The sequence below is a fragment of the Thunnus thynnus genome, chromosome 15, assembly GCF_963924715.1.
Source record: "Thunnus thynnus chromosome 15, fThuThy2.1, whole genome shotgun sequence".
NCBI lineage: Eukaryota > Metazoa > Chordata > Actinopteri > Scombriformes > Scombridae > Thunnus > Thunnus thynnus.
This window is the reverse complement of record NC_089531.1, coordinates 265869-282835: the sequence shown is the minus strand read 5'-3', so window position 1 is coordinate 282835 and position 16967 is coordinate 265869. Positions and strand designations below refer to the sequence as shown.

Here is a 16967-nt window from a genome sequence, read left to right as displayed (position 1 = left end):
GGCCAGGTAAACATACACCTGAGGCCAGGTAAACACACACCTGATGCCAGGTAAACACACACCTGAGGCCAGGTAAACACACACCTGACAGCAGGTAAATACACACCTGAGGCCAGGTAAACACACACCTGACAGCAGGTAAACATACACCTGAGGCCAGGTAAACACACACCTGACAGCAGGTAAATACACACCTGATGCCAGGTAAACACACACCTGAGGCCAGGTAAACACACACCTGAGGCCAGGTAAACACACACCTGACAGCAGGTAAATACACACCTGATGCCAGGTAAACACACACCTGAGGCCAGGTAAACACACACCTGAGGCCAGGTAAATACACACCTGAGGCCAGGTAAACACACACCTGATGCCAGGGGTCCGTTTCACAAAGCAGGTTTAGTGAAAACTCAGGGTCTGTTAACCCTGAAATGAGGGAAACTCTGAGTTTTCCGTTTCAAAAAGGGAGGTAACTCAAACCAGAGAAAGAGGGGTAACTCTAGCCTGTTTCACAGAGAGGGGTAACTTAAGCTCTCGGTCAGTTACCGTAGCAACAGACTCTATGAACCTAACCTGGTCGGGACCAGGTTTTTCTCAATGAACCTCGAGTTTCTCTCAGTCTCCGCCCTCTTTCAGAGCCAAACACTCCATTTGATTTCCTCATTCATTCAGGCAGCAGACGAGTTTTGGCGTAGCCTAGTTCTGCCGTCTGTCATTTAAAAAAATCATTAAAAAAAATCAGAGTCAGTATATTAGAAGTCCATTAGACACAGTAGGTGGCGACTTTTTCACTAACATGGCATGTCCTTTTGATAACGACCTCGTGGATGAAGGTGCAGCATTACTGCGCAGAGAATTAAATATTCGTTGAGAGATGGTTATCAGACCACGCATAGATGTTCTAGCATTTCCAGACAATTATCTTTTTGAGCGGTACCGTTTCACGTCACAGTCCATCATCTACATACAAAACCTAATCCGTCCTTACATTTGCAACATTACCAATCGTAGTCATGCTCTCACATCCCAGCAGATATTGTGTGTTGCGCTGCGTTTCTTTGCAAACGGAAGTTTTTTGTACAGTGTCGGGGCCAGCCACTGGCCTTCCTAAATTCTGGCTTAGGGCCAGCTCCTCTGCCTCCGTTAGAGGTGGCGGTGCTGGACCACCACCCGTTTTACGGACATCTGCCTTCTTTCTGTTGGCTGAGTAGAAGTCTGTGTTAATTTAAATAGGATTAATTATTTAACAGAACATGATGTAGATGAGAAGACATTTATGTGTGTGAAACCAGCATTATGTTGGGGATAAAACAACTGCACAGTCAAACAGCCACTTAATATTTACTTTACAATGTAAAAAATGATCAAAATGAGGTTCCCCCATGAGATTATGCCGAGGTCTCACCTGTTTGAACAATGTTTTTATATTTTATCCTAAACTGCTGCCAAGTGCGCTTCTCCCTCGCGGGATTGGACCTAAATAAAATAAATTAATAGGCGACCAATCAAGCAGTTTTCCTCTGTAATATTATTGTGATTGCAAAGGACTACATTTAAACTTACGCATTGACCCGAGCAGCGATGTTCTCCCACGCCGTCTCCCTCTCTTTTGCAGCTGCAGCGGTGTTGCACTTCTTTTTGAAAACATGTTCAAACTCGCCGTATTATCGCATTAAGATTTCTAATTCTGGTGGGGTGAAAAACGCAGCCCTCCTGTTCCCCGTTGCCATGGTGACTCGTTGAATCGGGGCTCCATTGATGCTGGCTTTTTATAGTTGTGGTGCACGCGCTTAACTCCAGGTGAAACTACTCCGAGTTGAATAAACTGACTCAAATCAGCTGTTCTGGAACCGGAAACTCAGAGTTTCTTATCTCAGAGTAGATCAACTCAGAGTTCAGGATTAGACTCAGAGTTTGTTGAACCTGCTTTGTGAAACGGACCCCTGGTAAACACACACCTGAGGCCAGGTAAACACACACCTGACAGCAGGTAAACACACACCTGATGCCAGGTAAATACACACCTGACAGCAGGTAAACACACACCTGACAGCAGGTAAACACACACCTGACAGCAGGTAAACACACACCTGATGCCAGGTAAACACACACCTGACAGCAGGTAAACACACACCTGATGCCAGGTAAACACACACCTGACAGCAGGTAAACACACACCTGACAGCAGGTAAACACACACCTGAGGCCAGGTAAACACACACCTGACAGCAGGTAAACACACACCTGACAGCAGGTAAACACACACCTGAGGCCAGGTAAACACACACCTGACAGCAGGTAAACACACACCTGACAGCAGGTAAACACACACCTGAGGCCAGGTAAACACACACCTGACAGCAGGTAAACACACACCTGACAGCAGGTAAACACACACCTGAGGCCAGGTAAACACACACCTGACAGCAGGTAAACACACACCTGACAGCAGGTAAACACACACCTGACAGCAGGTAAACACACACCTGAGGCCAGGTAAACACACACCTGACAGCAGGTAAACACACACCTGACAGCAGGTAAACACACACCTTAGTTCAGAGGTCTGTACTATGAAGCAGGTTTGGGGTTAGCAAAGTAACTTCAGGTGTAACTCTGAGTTTTCAGTCCTACGACAGTGGTTTACTTATTACCGGGGTTCATCACCATGGTAACTGATGCTGAACAGTTAACCTGACCAATCAGATCACTGGAAATAAAGAGTCATCATTCCTACAGGATCCCGACATGGACAAAAGTCCTGAGTTACAATAAAGTGACTTTTAAAAAAGATCAATATATATTTTTGTAGATCAGTAGAAACATTTTATTGTTCCATGTTTCTGGTTTTAAAACAGAGCTTCTAACAAACGGAGATCGTTTACGACACTAAACACATAACGATGATTTCAGCTGCATTTTAATAGTTTACGTTGATTTTCTCCCGGAGTGAAGCTGACAGTGAGGATGATTTTGGCTCCATGATTATAACTCATCAGTCATTAACTACTTTTACACTCTTTGCTTCAGCAGCAGAAACAGTCTGACGTTACTTTAAGTTTGTTATGTGACATATTCAGATGGTTTCTAAACAGTGAAAATACTCCCTCTATACTTCAGTCATATAGAATAATTCCTACATTTATTTTATTTATTTATGATTTCTAGTGTTTGTTGTATGATTACAGGCTCGTTTACATTTCATTTGGTTGAATCTGCAGGTTCTTGGTTTCACTGTTTCATCTCATATCATATGAAGAACTTCATTCATGGTTCTGATGAAGTCGCTCGTTATTAACTCTTTCACATGAACGCGCTCGTAGCTGTTAAACCCAGAGTTGACTGAGCTGGTTGATAACAGCTTCATAGTTCTGGTTATCTGGACAGACAATGTTAGACTCAGTGAAGCCAGATAACCAAAGGATATCCTGGATATGTTGAACCAGCTTCATAGAACAGGCCTCAGGTAAACACACATCTCAGAGGCTAAGCTAGGCTAATAGTTTCCCTCTGCTTCAAGTCATTCATTGTGCTAAGCTAGGCTAATAGTTTCCCTCTGCTTCAAGTCATTGTGCTAAGCTAGGCTAAGAGTTTCCTCTGCTTCTAGTCATTGCGCTAAGCTAGGCTAATAGTTTCCCTCTGCTTCTAGTCATTGTGCTAAGCTAGGCTAAGAGTTTCCTCTGCTTCTAGTCATTGCACTAAGCTAGGCTAATAGTTTCCCTCTGCTTCAAGTCATTCATTGTGCTAAGCTAGGCTTATAGTTTCCCTCTGCTTCTAGTCATTGTGCTAAGCTAGGCTAATAGTTTCCCTCTGCTTCTAGTCATTGTGCTAAGCTAGGCTAATAGTTTCCCTCTGCTTCTAGTCATTGTGCTAAGCTAGGCTAAGAGTTTCCCTCTGCTTCTAGTCATTGTGCTAAGCTAGGCTAATAGTTTCCCTCTGCTTCAAGTCATTGTGCTAAGCTAGGCTAACTCTGCTTCCAGCTAAAGTTTATGTAACACAAACATTACCAAAAGACTGAGGAATTCCCTGCTTCATGTTTTTTCTGTGGTAGAAATACAGTATATTCCTGACATAGAACCAAGTAGAATCCTGTAGAACCCTGAGGTCTTGGCTCTGTTGTTCCTAAAAGGATTGAACACCTGGATGAACATGTTGTTTAGTCTTGATCTCTGTGGTTCAGGTGATCAGGTTCTGGAGTGGAACGGTCGGGTTCTTCAGGGAGCCTCCTTCAATGAGGTTTACAACATCATCCTGGAGTCCAAACCGGAGCCGCAGGTGGAGCTGGTGGTGTGTCGACCAATCAGGTGAGTCAGAGGGTTCACACACATCTGTCCAAACATCCTACAGATGCAGAACCAGAACATGTGTCTGTGGGTGTCCGGCTCACCCTGCATATAGAACCGTTCTTATCTCCGGCTCACCCTGCATATAGAACCGTTCTTATCTCCGGGTCACCCTGCATATAGAACCGATCTTATCTCCGGGTCACCCTGCATATAGAACCGTTCTTATCTCCGGGTCACCCTGCATATAGAACCGTTCTTATCTCCGGGTCACCCTGCATATAGAACCGTTCTTATCTCCGGGTCACCCTGCATATAGAACCGTTCTTATCTCCGGGTCACCCTGCATATAGAACCGATCTTATCTCCGGGTCACCCTTCACATAGAACCGATCTTATCCCCGGGTCACCCTGCATATAGAACCGTTCTTATCTCCGGGTCACCCTGCATATAGAACCGTTCTTATCTCCGGGTCACCCTGCATATAGAACCGATCTTATCTCTGGGTCACCCTGCATATAGAACCGATCTTATCTCCGGGTCACCCTGCATATAGAACCGTTCTTATCTCCGGGTCACCCTTCACATAGAACCGATCTTATCCCCGGGTCACCCTGCATATAGAACCGATCTTATCTCTGGGTCACCCTGCATATAGAACCGTTCTTATCTCTGGGTCACCCTGCATATAGAACCGTTCTTATCTCCGGGTCACCCTGCATATAGAACCGTTCTTATCTCCGGGTCACCCTTCATATAGAACCGTTCTTATCTCCGGGTCACCCTGCATATAGAACCGTTCTTATCCCCGGGTCACCCTGCATATAGAACCGTTCTTATCCCCGGGTCACCCTGCATATAGAACCGTTCTTATCCCCGGGTCACCCTGCATGTAGAACCGTTCTTATCTCCGGGTCACCCTGCATATAGAACCATTCTTATCCCCGGGTCACCCTTCATATAGAACCGTTCTTATCTCCGGGTCACCCTGCATATAGAACCGTTCTTATCTCCGGGTCACCCTTCATATAGAACCGTTCTTATCTCCGGGTCACCCTGCATATAGAACCGTTCTTATCCCCGGGTCACCCTGCATATAGAACCGTTCTTATCCCCGGGTCACCCTGCATATAGAACCGTTCTTATCTCCGGGTCACCCTGCATATAGAACCGTTCTTATCTCCGGGTCACCCTGCATATAGAACCGTTCTTATCTCCGGGTCACCCTTCATATAGAACCGTTCTTATCTCCGGGTCACCCTGCATATAGAACCGTTCTTATCCCCGGGTCACCCTGCATATAGAACCGTTCTTATCCCCGGGTCACCCTGCATATAGAACCGTTCTTATCTCCGGGTCACCCTGCATATAGAACCGTTCTTATCCCCGGGTCACCCTGCATATAGAACCGTTCTTATCTCCGGGTCACCCTGCATATAGAACCGTTCTTATCTCCGGGTCACCCTGCATATAGAACCGTTCTTATCCCCGGGTCACCCGGATTTTTTTAAAATCATATTATTTTCCTTTGCTTGCAATTTTTCCCAATTCCTGCAGTTTTACCTCCAAAAAGATACATAAAACATCGTAAATTGTATCACGCTTTTTGAGAAAAGCCACTGCAACATCAAACATTTTTGGCCTCAATAATCACAAAAAACCTCAGCAAGATCCTGGAGGGAGTATAAATAAAAATAAATCTGATTCTTAGAAAGACAAACAGCAGAGGTCGTCTTTTGTTTTTTTTAAATATATGTTTATTTTTTGGGGGGCCTAGAGGGAAAGTGAACAAATGAACAAAAAACAATTTAAACGAATGCATAATAATAATGAAAACCACAATCATAAATTAAGTTAAATACATAGCAGTTTTTCTTTAAAGAGTACAAAAGTGTATAAACTACCAGTTGTCATTGTGTAGCGTGTAACAGTGGATGGAGTTGAGGTTTGTTCTACTCAGCCTGAAGTTCTACTGAACGTTCTCTAGGCTACAAGGTTCTATAGGTTGTGTTCTGTCAGAGCATGAAGTGACCTGATTGTTGTTTGTGTGTTTTGTTCCTCAGAGAAGTTTCCAGAGCAGCAGACAGCTCCCACATCCAGCATGACTCCAGTGAGTTTATTACAACAAACACAGGCTCGCAACCTGAGGATCGGGCCCTCACAAGGTCACATAATGAATGTACAAGGTCATGAGATAATGAGATGATTGACAGGAGGGGACAGAAGACCAGTTTGAATGTGAATTTTACACTTTAAAGAGTTGAAACAAATCTAAACACTTGAGAAGGATCAAACTGGTCAAAAGCTACAAGCTGAGATCATTATATAGTTTCAAAGGGTTAAAAGTTTGGAAACCTGCTGCAGAAGATTTGATACGTAAACAAACAAACATTTAATTAAATGCAGGGGAGTCAGGAAGCTGGAAAGAGTTTAAGACGACATCAACAGAACGACGTCAAGTAAAAATAAAATAAAAGATATTGGTCTGTGTTCAGGTTCCAGTTCCTTTGAGTCCCAGAAAGTCGGTCCATCCATCTCTGTCACGTCTCCCATGAGCCCCAGCGTCCTGTCCGGACAGGTCTCGGTAAGTTTACCCAGCATGCATTGCACACCACACAGCCAATCAGCTGTCAGTTAACGGCCCTGTCCATGGTGATGTGTGTTTCAGACTATGAACAGGCGTGCGCTGGTTCCCAGAGTTCAGGTAACTGTAGAGCGGAACACCGAGAGGAGTGAGACGTCTGTCTGTTCTCCCTATCTTTGTTTGTAGTTTCTGCAGTTTGTTTAGCTGCTAGTTTTTGGAGTTTTTAGTGGTTTAAGGTTCTACTTTGTTATATTTGTTACATCCTGTTTTGGGTTCTCCTGTGCCCCCTAGGTTTCCTCTGCTCTATAATCCATCTCTGTTCTGTAGGGTTCTCCTCCTGTAGTCTGGGGTTCCTCTGCTGTTCTTCAGGGTTCTACAGCTGTGTAGGGTTCTGTGCTTGATTTTAAACTTGATTTTTACAGGTGAAGCTGTGGTATGACAAAGTTGGTCATCAGCTGATTGTCACGGTTCTCGGAGCCAAAGAACTTCCTGTTCGAGACGATGGCCGACCAAGGAACCCGTATGTCAAAATCTACTTCCTGCCAGACAGAAGGTAAAAGAACCAATCAGAACCCTGAGTTTTATATGAACTGAGTGATGTTAGGTACTAATTAGAACATCTCCCGTAGTGATAAGAGTAAGCGAAGGACGAAGACGGTGAAGAAGTCTGTGGAACCTCGGTGGAACCAAACCTTCATTTACTCTCCGGTCCATCTGCGGGAGTTCAGAGAACGGATGCTGGAGCTGACGGTCTGGGATCAGGCCCGGGTCCGTGAGGAGGAGAGCCAGTTCCTGGGAGAGGTCAGAGCACTCGGAGAACCCTTGGAGAACACAGAACCTGACATGTTTTAGATTAAATTGTTTTAAAGGAGACCTACGATGCTTTTCCTTATTTTCAGTCATATATATGATGTCACAGTGTTGGATTCAATTTTTCAATTCAATTCAGTTTTATTTATATAGCGCCAAATCACAACAAAAGTCATGTTGGATGTTCATGTTAAATGTAGTCGACGTGTTAAATAACGAGGTATCATACATATATATATATATATATATATATGTATATATATATATATGTATGTATGTCAGTAATCCTTGTGAGCAGGAAGCAGCAGCTCTGCTCTGAACGTTTCCAACAGTTTTTTCTACTTTCAGGCGAGTCGACGTCGGCTGGTGACGGATTTGTTTATATGGTTGTCTGCTCCTCGCTGAGCCATGACTCCATTACACAGCAGCAAAGTAAAATAATAACCAAAAATAAGTGCTGGTTGTCAGCTCTTCGTCATCATCATCATCACTGTGGCTGTTTCTGCTTGTTTCCTGCCTGCATTATTTATAACTGATCCGCTCAACAAACTGCTCCAAATATCTCCACCTTGTTTCGACCGTTTTTTTTTGGGCTGCTAACAAAGCTCCATTAATTTAGTGAGGAACATGTTTCATTTCCTTTAAATACTTCACAATTAAATCTGCCGTTATTTAGTCATTTAAAAGCTTTTAATTTGAAGCAGTAAATCAGGAAATAATGTGTTTGCATCGGCGGTAGCTTAACACGACTCTGATACAGCTGCCCCTTGGCAGCATCCTGAAGCTGGCCAATTAGAACAGAGTGGGCTCAACGGGAGGCGGGCCTTAAAGAGACAGGAGCTAAGACTGCCTGTTAGAGACAGAGGCTGAACTGAGGAGCTGCATAAACGGCCAGTAAAAGATAATTAAGGAGCTGAAATCATGCAAAGCCGCTCTAGTTGAGTCCAAAAATGAAAATATAGAGCTGGAAATGAACATAATAAGTCCTCTTTCAAGGAACACTTGATAGTGGTGTTCTCTCAGTTTGTTCTTAAGAACAAAGATTCAAAGATCAGCTGAGCCCACAGAACACAGAGTACTTCTCTGTGGATCTGAACGCTCCGTTTGTTCCAAACAATTATTCTCATTAGAGATGAACTGTGCTGAGATCAGGCAGCAGCAGCAGGAAGTGACAAAAAGCTGCAGTCAGCTTCCAGCAGCCTTCAAAGAATAGACAGGAAGTCAGTGGCGGTGCGTGATAAATATTACAGAGAGCGCCAGTCAGCTCGGTATGGAAATCATATCTCCATATGATGATGATCACATGAAGATTAAATCTCCATATGATCACATGGAGAAATCAGTCACTTGCTTTCACAAACAGGAATAAACGAGTGCCGTTGTCATGGTAATACTTCTCATTCACGCTTATATCCTCTTCATCGGGAACAACAGCATTTACAAGGCTTGTACAAAGCAACACGAAGTGCGATATAGTTCCTCTCCAAATACGGTACAACAACACATGCAAACTTCTCACAGCCATAAGCACTGGTTATTAGTAACAGAAGAATTACGTGCATACCCCTGTGAGGGCAAATCAGCAAGAAACAACAATGCTGTTCACTGTAAAAAAAAGATGCACGCACAATCACACACTGTCTATACAGGCTAAAACATGAGTTTATTCTCATCATCTAAAAAATAAACACATAGCTGAAGGTTTTCAGACACACCCAACTGTGTATAAATATCACAATTAATTGGATATTAACACAATGTTACTGTGGTATGTTGCTGTAATGCTTAGCCTGCTGAGAGCCCAGTAGGTGGCACTAGTACACAGACTACAGACATATGATAAGAGTGAATGCCTTTTCGGAGCCAAAGTGAAATAATTAAGACAAGTGATAATGCTCCTCAGAATATATATAAAACGATGCACATAACTTTTTGCTACATAACTAGGATTAAAACATTAGATGGATCATATAACAAGAAAATATGTTTAAAAGATAACTACTCACATTAGCATCACTAAGGCCACGGCAGGCCAGCGACAGCAGGGACAGAGTAGTCTATATGTGTAAGGTTTAAGCTAAGTTTGGACCCAAAGACACACGGCTTGCAATAGTTCAAGTGCAGTTTTAATGAGAAGTTGTAGAGATGGAGATTTGGAGAGCTGAGCCAGAATAACGGTGGAGCGGGGCAGGCAGACAGAGTTCAGGCAAACACGTGAAATATATCGACCAGAACTATAACCTGGCTGTAACGTTAGTACCACGTTGGCAACATTAACGATCTGGTGAAGACTGGAGTGTAGAGCCGGATCATATATACTGCAGGAGCTGGATGAGTGGATGGGAGAAACAGGACGCCATGTCTAGACAGACACACGCAGACAGAGAAAGAACAAACCGCAATAATCTTTAAACAATCATCGTTTGTTGCCAGACATACTGCTTTGGTAGACAGTCATGGTTTGATCTCATTAACACTGTTGTTGTTTAACCATGAGGAGATTCTGTCAGTCCACCTCTTTTAACTTTTAGTGGAGCAACAGTATTTAAAGCAGATGACAAAGTATTGTTAAAATTTAACCATGTCATTTAAAGAGCAGTCACAGCTGTGTGGCTCAACTGATCTCATCATAGTAGTGAACACTGTTTCAGCCTTCAGTCTTTGTTGAGGTAACGTTGGCATCAGAAACACACAGCAATGATTAGAAATAGGTAGTTCAAATACTGAAACATTATCTATGTTTAGCCCTTTTGTTCTTACTAAATCTAGAGTGTTACCATGGTGATGAGGGTGGTCATTCTTTTTATTAATATGAATGTTCAGGTCTCATCATTTCTAGTGACACCAAGCATCATGTGGAGCTGAAACATTTAAAGTTAATTAATTGTTTAGTCAACTAGTTTTAAATCTCCATTGAATCGTTTAGTTGATTAATTAATTGACAAAAAAATAATCAGCAATGATTGTTTTGAGCTAAAACTCCAAAATATTCTGTAGTTTAAGCCTCTCTGTTTCATAAATTTGCTGTGTTTTCTATTTTGAAATATTGCGGTTTTCATGTGTTTTTTAGGAGAACGAGTAAGTTGTTGACGTCACCTTGGGTGTCAGCAAACTGTGACAGCATTTTTTAAGATTTTCTGACATTTTATAGACTAAATGATTAATCAATTTATCAAACAAATATTCAGCAGAATAATCGATAATGAAAATAAATTGAAATTGAAATAAAGTTTTAAATCTCCATTAAATGCTCATGTTTTGTTGTGAGCTGTGTGCCAACAAAGCCGCTAAAGACAGAGCGACCTGCCTCCACGATATCAGGAAACACTGAAGCTAATTCCTGCTGGTTTGAGTGACTTTCACGTCCAGACTGAAGCTGTGTTCATGTTTCACACTCCTGTTTTAAGACCGAAGAACAGACGACCTTCATCTCTGTTTGGAAGAAACTGAACATCAACAGAGATGTTTCTGTGGTTCCTCATGATGGAACATGCACAGACTTTTCTGCATGTGTCTGACTTCTGTGTTCTCTCTTCAGGTTCTGATCGAGTTGGAGTCGGCTCTGCTGGACGATCAGCCTCACTGGTACAAACTGCAGCTCCATGACGTTTCCTCGCTGCCGTTGCCCAACGCCTCCCCCTACCTGCAGAGGAGAGGAATGCAGGCTGAACACACACAGGCCAACCGGAGGCTGCAGAGTGAGACACACACACCGAACTCTGAACAAAAAACTCCATATTAACTGTTCCCATCCTCCTGTTTTTATTCACGCTGTCACAGGTGTAACTTCTACTGTTGGTCAGTGTCCAGACACACAGGAGCTCAGTCTGTTTGTTTGCTGATTCAGTTCTTCATTTTTAAAAAAAATTGTTCTTTTCTTCTTCTTCTGTTGTTCTATTTGTTTTACTTTCTTCCCATGATGCTTTGCCAGACACAGGCCCTTACTATAACTCAGGTAATAGCTGTGTTTCTATCTTTGTGAGGACATGTTGGTCAAAGGGTCCTCAAGTATAGAAAGACAAAACTGTGTGTGTGTGTGTGGCTGCTGACCCCTCGTAGCTAACGCTAACTCCTATGGCTTTTCCTCATGTGATGCTAAGCTTACAGGCTCACAGGTGATTTTATTCAAATTTTATTTACATGTATGATGTCAAAATGATGTCATCATGAACAAACTGGAGGCTGTTTAACTGCAGAGACTCTGTGCAGGTGCATCATGGGAAAAATATGTACACTGATTTGGAGAACTTTATAATATAAAGTTTATAATAAAATCCCTCTTTCCAAATAGAATCAAAAGCCTTTTTAGAATCAATGAAACATGCAAAGATTTGACCTTGTTTTTTTTCTGTACGTGATGATTAATTAGAGCATGTAGAGTGTAAACATGGTCAGTAGTGATGATTCATTAGAGTGTAAACATGGTCAGTAGTGATGATTCATTAGAGTGTAAACATGGTCAGTAGTGATGATTCATTAGAGTGTAAACGTGGTCAGTAGTGATGATTCATTAGAGTGTAAACGTGGTCAGTAGTGATGATTCATTAGAGTGTAAACGTGGTCAGTAGTGATGATTCATTAGAGTGTAAACGTGGTCAGTAGTGATGATTCATTAGAGTGTAAACATGGTCAGTAGTGATGATTCATTAGAGTGTAAACGTGGTCAGTAGTGATGATTCATTAGAGTGTAAACGTGGTCAGTAGTGATGATTCATTAGAGTATAAACGTGGTCAGTAGTGATGATTCATTAGAGTGTAAACATGGTCAGTAGTGATGATTCATTGGAGTATAAACATGGTCAGTAGTGATGATTCATTAGAGTGTAAACGTGGTCAGTAGTGATGATTCATTAGAGTGTAAACGTGGTCAGTAGTGATGATTCATTAGAGTATAAACGTGGTCAGTAGTGATGATTCATTAGAGTGTAAACGTGGTCAGTAGTGATGATTCATTAAGTGTAAACGTGGTCAGTAGTGATGATTCATTAGAGTGTAAACATGGTCAGTAGTGATGATTCATTAGAGTATAAACGTGGTCAGTAGTGATGATTCATTGGAGTATAAACGTGGTCAGTAGTGATGATTCATTAGAGTATAAACGTGGTCAGTAGTGATGATTCATTGGAGTATAAACGTGGTCAGTAGTGATGATTCATTGGAGTATAAACGTGGTCAGTAGTGATGATTCATTGGAGTATAAACGTGGTCAGTAGTGATGATTCATTAGAGTATAAACGTGGTCAGTAGTGATGATTCATTGGAGTATAAACGTGGTCAGTAGTGATGATTCATTGGAGTATAAACGTGGTCAGTAGTGATGATTCATTAGAGTATAAACGTGGTCAGTAGTGATGATTCATTGGAGTATAAACGTGGTCAGTAGTGATGATTCATTAGAGTGTAAACATGGTCAGTAGTGATGATTCATTAGAGTATAAACGTGGTCAGTAGTGATGATTCATTAGAGTGTAAACATGGTCAGTAGTGATGATTCATTGGAGTATAAACATGGTCAGTAGTGATGATTCATTAGAGTGTAAACGTGGTCAGTAGTGATGATTCATTAGAGTGCAAACATGGTCAGTAGTGATGATTCATTAGAGTGTAAACATGGTCAGTAGTGATGATTCATTAAGTGTAAACGTGGTCAGTAGTGATGATTCATTAAGTGTAAACGTGGTCAGTAGTGATGATTCATTAGAGTGTAAACGTGGTCAGTAGTGATGATTCATTAGAGTGTAAACGTGGTCAGTAGTGATGATTCATTAGAGTGTAAACGTGGTCAGTAGTGATGATTCATTAGAGTGTAAACGTGGTCAGTAGTGATGATTCATTAGAGTGTAAACATGGTCAGTAGTGATGATTCATTAGAGTGTAAACATGGTCAGTAGTGATGATTCATTAGAGTATAAACGTGGTCAGTAGTGATGATTCATTGGAGTATAAACGTGGTCAGTAGTGATGATTCATTAGAGTATAAACGTGGTCAGTAGTGATGATTCATTGGAGTATAAACGTGGTCAGTAGTGATGATTCATTGGAGTATAAACGTGGTCAGTAGTGATGATTCATTGGAGTATAAACGTGGTCAGTAGTGATGATTCATTAGAGTATAAACGTGGTCAGTAGTGATGATTCATTGGAGTATAAACGTGGTCAGTAGTGATGATTCATTGGAGTATAAACGTGGTCAGTAGTGATGATTCATTAGAGTATAAACGTGGTCAGTAGTGATGATTCATTGGAGTATAAACGTGGTCAGTAGTGATGATTCATTAGAGTGTAAACATGGTCAGTAGTGATGATTCATTAGAGTATAAACGTGGTCAGTAGTGATGATTCATTAGAGTGTAAACATGGTCAGTAGTGATGATTCATTGGAGTATAAACATGGTCAGTAGTGATGATTCATTAGAGTGTAAACGTGGTCAGTAGTGATGATTCATTAGAGTGCAAACATGGTCAGTAGTGATGATTCATTAGAGTGTAAACATGGTCAGTAGTGATGATTCATTAAGTGTAAACGTGGTCAGTAGTGATGATTCATTAAGTGTAAACGTGGTCAGTAGTGATGATTCATTAGAGTGTAAACGTGGTCAGTAGTGATGATTCATTAGAGTGTAAACGTGGTCAGTAGTGATGAATCATTAAGTATAAACATGGTCAGTAGTGATGATTCATTAGAGTGTAAACATGGTCAGTAGTGATGATTCATTAGAGTGTAAACGTGGTCAGTAGTGATGATTCATTAAGTGTAAACGTGGTCAGTAGTGATGATTCATTAGAGTGTAAACGTGGTCAGTAGTGATGATTCATTAGAGTGTAAACGTGGTCAGTAGTGATGATTCATTAGAGTGTAAACATGGTCAGTAGTGATGATTCATTGGAGTGTAAACGTGGTCAGTAGTGATGATTCATTGGAGTGTAAACATGGTCAGTAGTGATGATTCATTAAGTGTAAACGTGGTCAGTAGTGATGATTCATTAGAGTGTAAACGTGGTCAGTAGTGATGATTCATTAGAGTGTAAACGTGGTCAGTAGTGATGATTCATTAGAGTGTAAACGTGGTCAGTAGTGATGATTCATTAGAGTGTAAACATGGTCAGTAGTGATGATTCATTGGAGTATAAACGTGGTCAGTAGTGATGATTCATTAGAGTGTAAACATGGTCAGTAGTGATGATTCATTAGAGTGTAAACGTGGTCAGTAGTGATGATTCATTAGAGTGTAAACGTGGTCAGTAGTGATGATTCATTAGAGTGTAAACGTGGTCAGTAGTGATGATTCATTAGAGTGTAAACGTGGTCAGTAGTGATGATTCATTAGAGTGTAAACGTGGTCAGTAGTGATGATTCATTAGAGTGTAAACATGGTCAGTAGTGATGATTCATTGGAGTATAAACGTGGTCAGTAGTGATGATTCATTAGAGTGTAAACGTGGTCAGTAGTGATGATTCATTAGAGTGTAAACATGGTCAGTAGTGATGATTCATTGGAGTGTAAACATGGTCAGTAGTGATGATTCATTAAGTGTAAACGTGGTCAGTAGTGATGATTCATTGGAGTGTAAACGTGGTCAGTAGTGATGATTCATTAGAGTGTAAACGTGGTCAGTAGTGATGATTCATTAGAGTGTAAACATGGTCAGTAGTGATGATTCATTGGAGTGTAAACATGGTCAGTAGTGATGATTCATTAAGTGTAAACGTGGTCAGTAGTGATGATTCATTAGAGTATAAACGTGGTCAGTAGTGATGATTCATTAAGTGTAAACGTGGTCAGTAGTGATGATTCATTAAGTGTAAACGTGGTCAGTAGTGATGATTCATTAGAGTGTAAACGTGGTCAGTAGTGATGATTCATTAAGTGTAAACGTGGTCAGTAGTGATGATTCATTAGAGTGTAAACGTGGTCAGTAGTGATGATTCATTAGAGTGTAAACGTGGTCAGTAGTGATGATTCATTAAGTGTAAACGTGGTCAGTAGTGACGATTCATTAAGTGTAAACGTGGTCAGTAGTGATGATTCATTAAGTGTAAACGTGGTCAGTAGTGATGATTCATTAGAGTGTAAACGTGGTCAGTAGTGATGATTCATTAAGTGTAAACGTGGTCAGTAGTGATGATTCATTAGAGTGTAAACGTGGTCAGTAGTGATGATTCATTAAGTGTAAACGTGGTCAGTAGTGATGATTCATTAGAGTGTAAACGTGGTCAGTAGTGATGATGGTTCACAGATGATTCTGTGGTGTGTGGGGGGTCTGAAGCCTCTCTGTTGGCCATTGTCCTCATTTCCTCAGCAAACATCCAGACATGATCCTGGTCCAGGTGGACGTGGTCATACAGGTGTTCATATGTCAGAGTGGGGTGATGTTGACATTGTTTAGTGTTGCTCACTCTGAAGTGATCTCCCCGTTTATGTTGTGGATCAGGTTCCAGGGGAAGTCAGTTCATGGCAGCAGTGTGGAGATGGCGATGTTAGCTCTAGGAAACTCCCTGTGTGCTTTCTGAGCCACCTTGATGACGGCCTCTGACACCCTCTCTCCCTTAGGGCGTAGGTCATTAGTTCCTGTGTGGATGATGATGTCAGCGTGGTCATGACAGAGGAGTTGGAGGACTTTGTCAGTGTGAAGACTGTCTCTCTCTCTCTGCAGGGTCTCAGAGGATCAGTGACAGTGAGTTTTCAGATTACGACTGTGAGGACGGCATCGGGGTGATCTCAGGTGAACTCCATGTCCCATGATGCACTGCAGCTGGTTGGTCACCTGTCAGCACAGAGTCACAGAGTTCATCTCTTCTTCTTCTCCTCAGATTACAGGCTGAACGGACGGGACTTCCACAGCTCCACCCTCTCTGTGCCAGAGCAGGTGATGTCGTCCAATCATGGCCCTCGAACCGACGTAATCCGCATGAGGTCACGGTCACCGAGCCAACCGCCTCCTCAAAGGTAAGAAGCCGCTACTGAGCTCGCTCATGTCAGAACCAGGTTCTGCTGTCAGAACCGGGTTCTCCTGTCAGAAGATCTCTGCAGTAAGAGAGCGCTCACTCTCACACAAACACACAAAAATGAAGTCAGAAAAACTGAAAAATACCTGCCATCACTTCATCTTCCTCTTCATCTGTCACCCCCCGACCTCTGACCTTTAACCCCCTGACCTGGTTGCCAGCGGTAACGCTCTGTATCCGTTATACCGGGAGGACGCCGTGCGACTGCTCCGAGGATCCAAACTGAGCCGAGCATTCTCTGATGCGGGCCAATACAGCAGCCTGGAAAGGTAACCATGG

General features: G+C 42.1%; 1 protein-coding gene across 5 annotated transcripts in view; it reads left to right on the top strand.

Moving 5' to 3' along the window:
• The window catches only part of rims2b (regulating synaptic membrane exocytosis 2b), a 79117-nt gene that overhangs the window by 42799 nt on the left and 19351 nt on the right, over positions 1 to 16967 (top strand). For 3 of the 5 annotated variants that reach the window (XM_067611796.1, XM_067611794.1, XM_067611793.1), the window contains exons 13-22: positions 4184 to 4307; positions 6351 to 6397; positions 6783 to 6871; positions 6956 to 6991; positions 7294 to 7424; positions 7501 to 7672; positions 11220 to 11379; positions 16337 to 16405; positions 16494 to 16629; positions 16850 to 16957. In XM_067611796.1, coding sequence (XP_067467897.1) covers positions 4184 to 4307; positions 6351 to 6397; positions 6783 to 6871; positions 6956 to 6991; positions 7294 to 7424; positions 7501 to 7672; positions 11220 to 11379; positions 16337 to 16405; positions 16494 to 16629; positions 16850 to 16957 — 1072 coding nt within the window. The remainder of the gene's footprint in view (positions 1 to 4183; positions 4308 to 6350; positions 6398 to 6782; positions 6872 to 6955; positions 6992 to 7293; positions 7425 to 7500; positions 7673 to 11219; positions 11380 to 16336; positions 16406 to 16493; positions 16630 to 16849; positions 16958 to 16967) is intronic. The other 2 variants (XM_067611797.1, XM_067611795.1) reach the window with 1 other exon arrangement.